Source organism: Onychostoma macrolepis, chromosome 01 (genome assembly GCF_012432095.1).
Source record: "Onychostoma macrolepis isolate SWU-2019 chromosome 01, ASM1243209v1, whole genome shotgun sequence".
Taxonomy (NCBI): domain Eukaryota; kingdom Metazoa; phylum Chordata; class Actinopteri; order Cypriniformes; family Cyprinidae; genus Onychostoma; species Onychostoma macrolepis.
The window spans coordinates 26719609-26722844 of NC_081155.1; the positions used below are offsets into that span (position 1 = coordinate 26719609).

The window sequence follows — 3236 nt, forward strand, 5'->3', positions numbered from 1 at the left end:
GTATTTAAAGTATGTATCTCCTCTGGGTCAGTAACTTTTTTGTGGCCTTCAGTTTGGTGCAGTGAACCCTTACAATGCATGCGGGTTCCCTGCACCAAACTGAAGGCCACAAGAAAGTTATTCTGATAAAAAAAATCTTTGCTTGGTTTAACTGTGCACAAAACGGTCAATTAGTACTGAAAAATATTGCTATTCATCTTTATTACAGTTATAAATACACACACACACACTTGCTCAAAGACAAACCCAGCTGTTGTGGTACCACTGGTCTCCACAATTAGCACACGTCATGAAAGTCATTGAATCATCATCTGCACTGCCACTCCGTACCCAGGATGGCAAGAAGAGCGTCCCTCGTGAGATCTGCGTCACCCTGCAGTCCAAACCCTCACAGCGCCTGCAGCGAACTTTATGGGTGGGTGTCCCTTCCACTGCCTCTGGTAACTGATGCTCATTAATGCCCATAGTGGTGTAACCTTCCCTGAGCTGTCGAAGTTCCTCCCCTGCCATTTCCTCCACTGACATCCGGGCGAATGCATCTGGAGTCAGGTGTCCTGAAATAAGGCCCTGGCACAGGAGAGGGTTCTTTGGGTTTTTTAGGTTGGCCACCTTGCTCCTGATGCAGGACTTGTACTTAAGTTGGTTTCGTCCGTGAAGAGCATGAACGTGTGTTTCAATGTCCTCAGCAAGGGCTTTGTGTTTGTCCATAACATCTGAGTCTATTTGCTGATTTAAAGTAAGAGCCTGGAGAATCAGATGGACACATTTGGATCTCAATGCCATGGAGCCAGAGGAAGTGCTGGGCTGAGTGGTGTTCTGAGGAACTGAAGTTTGAGAATCTTTCCCTGTATCAGATCTCCTATGTGATGCTGCAGGTAGGGTGACGCTCTCTTCCTCACAATGTAGCTGAACAGATTCTGCAGCTTGTTTTGCTGGACAAGGCTTTTCAGGAGACAGCTTATTTAAGCATGCATCACATTTGTCCTGGTTTACAACCTTTGTTATATCATGTTGTTCTGTGTGGCATGTAAATGCTTGATTCTTATTCCTCTTTTCATTTAAGTGGGACACCTCAACATTAGGCAGGTCATGTGTGTCTAGTTCCTTGTCGTCCCGCATGCCTTTTTTATTACTTTTCAGCAAAGATGACAACTTATACAACTTCTTCCATTTTGAAAGCAAGCCCTTTGCTATTGTTCTAGCACTCACAACTGGACAGAACTTGAGTAGTTTATAAAGGACCTTAACAATGTCTGTAGTCTGCAGCTGCTCTAGCGTGAAACATGCGTTGTTCAGGTCTGTCAATAGTGATATAATATCTTCATAGCCGCCATCATTTTGCAGCTTCTCTATTTGTGTAGCATAATGAATTATCTCTTTAGTATTCATGACCTCTTCTACATTAAACTAACATTTCCAAGAAAAATATATATTGCCATTGGCTGCAGCGGCGTTAAGCCGACATGCGTTTATAGGAAAAAACTGCTGCAAAATATGAATAAAATAAATAATTTTTAAATTGCAGAAAAACGCATCACCTTTACCTTCAAACAAAGTCGTCATTCCTAGCTAAAACATTCAACAGTACAACCTTTTTTGAAAGCGACACCTCGCAATCCTTCCGCCATGTCTGATATCTTTTACATATTACACGCAGCACCTCCGTCCTATAGAGGGCGTAGTTGTATAAATACGTCTTTAAAGTGCAGGCATGAAAAACTTTAGTGAACCCTTTTTAGATTGCTAAAGCGTGCTTCCATGAACTTTATTAACGTTATTAGCATAGTGTCTAAGGTTTTTTGTATTTTCATTAAAATCATAATTTACATCTATTACTTTGTGTTATTATGTTCATTGTTATTAAATAACTTCATACACTTCTCTTATCTGTCCAGGGTTTGTCTCACGATTTACTTTTTGTCTCTACTAACTCAATCTGTCTGTTGTTGTTCTTGTTATTATTTAATTTTTTCTTCCCTTTTGGAAAGTTGCGGAAGCGATTTATTATTTTTTTTTAATTATTATTATTCAAAGAACAATAACATACAACATGTTATCAAGAAACAAAAGAAAAAAGGAAAAGAAAAAAGATAGAAAGACAAATTACAACAAACAAAACAGTTGCCAGGGGGAGGAAAGTAAACTTAAAAAAAAAGTATATATATATATATATATATATATATATATATATCTGTATGTATATATAAAATCAAATAAATATATTGTAAAATTCACAAACTTTCAAGGTTCTTACAGCTTTCTTATTCACAGAGTCTCTGATACTGTCATAAATACAGTCAGCAAAACCATAAAAAAATTTTTATTGGAAAATTGACACTTATGAATGTGAAATTTGGTAAATTAAGTAAAAGTACTGTTCCTCTTGGTCAGGATAGTCAGTAAAGCCAAAAAGTACATTTTCCCATAAGAGTGAAGAAGGTTTTAAACACTGAATATTTTCACTAATAAACTTTTGGACCTTACACCATAGTGTAGCCTAACTGAGTGTGTACAGTGCCAAAATAAGTGTAAGGCAGTTTCCTCATATTCATTACAAAAAGTACAATTTACATTTATTCCTTTTTTAAATTTTTGTAAATAATGATTTGCTGGATAAAATCTGTGAATGAGCTTATAAGAAACTTCTTTAATCTTATTTCTAAGATGATATTTCTGTGGTAACAACCACACTTTTCTCCAGCAAATCAATTTTCCATTCAATAAGGAGACCCAGTGAGACAAAATATAAGGTACAGTCATTTCTCTTTGGAAAAGAGTATGAATAGCTCTATTATTACTCTTGGGGTATGATGAAAAACAGATTTTACCAACATAAGATTTAGTAACATCTAAAGACACTGAACCGGGAGAATGGTCTTCATCAATACCTCTAAATAGCATTTGTGTACCTGAAGGAATTGAACCAAAAACCATTGCAAATTCTTTTTGAGTAACTATTTTATAATAAGAAAGGAATTCGTCATAAGAAAATTGTGTTCCTTCTTTATTATTTAACTAACAAATTTAATATCGTTGTCAAACCAGTTCTTTAACAAAACAGATTTGTGATTATAAATAATTTTTCTGTTATTCCAGATGAAACAGCAATGTGGAGAAAAATTGTGCTATATTAATGACCAAGATAGGAGCACTTGTTTGTGGAAAGCAGATAACTTAGCTGGAATTTTATCTATATTATAATTACACAACAAAACAAAACTAAGACCACCAATATT

General features: G+C 35.9%; 1 protein-coding gene across 1 annotated transcript; it reads right to left on the reverse strand.

Annotated features, from left to right (window-relative positions):
* Positions 1–146: 146 nt before the first annotated feature.
* LOC131543364 (transcription elongation factor A N-terminal and central domain-containing protein) lies at positions 147–1647 on the reverse strand. The gene has a single exon (XM_058780630.1). It carries the CDS (start codon positions 1387–1389, stop codon positions 235–237), a length of 1155 nt encoding a protein of 384 aa, XP_058636613.1. The 5' UTR covers positions 1390–1647; the 3' UTR covers positions 147–234.
* Between the last annotated feature and the right edge of the window lie 1589 nt (positions 1648–3236).

Excerpts from the sequence above, each read along its gene's own strand:
- LOC131543364 (XM_058780630.1), bottom strand. The coding sequence starts at position 1,389 with ATGAATACTAAAGAGATAATTCATTATGCTACACAAATAGAGAAGCTG.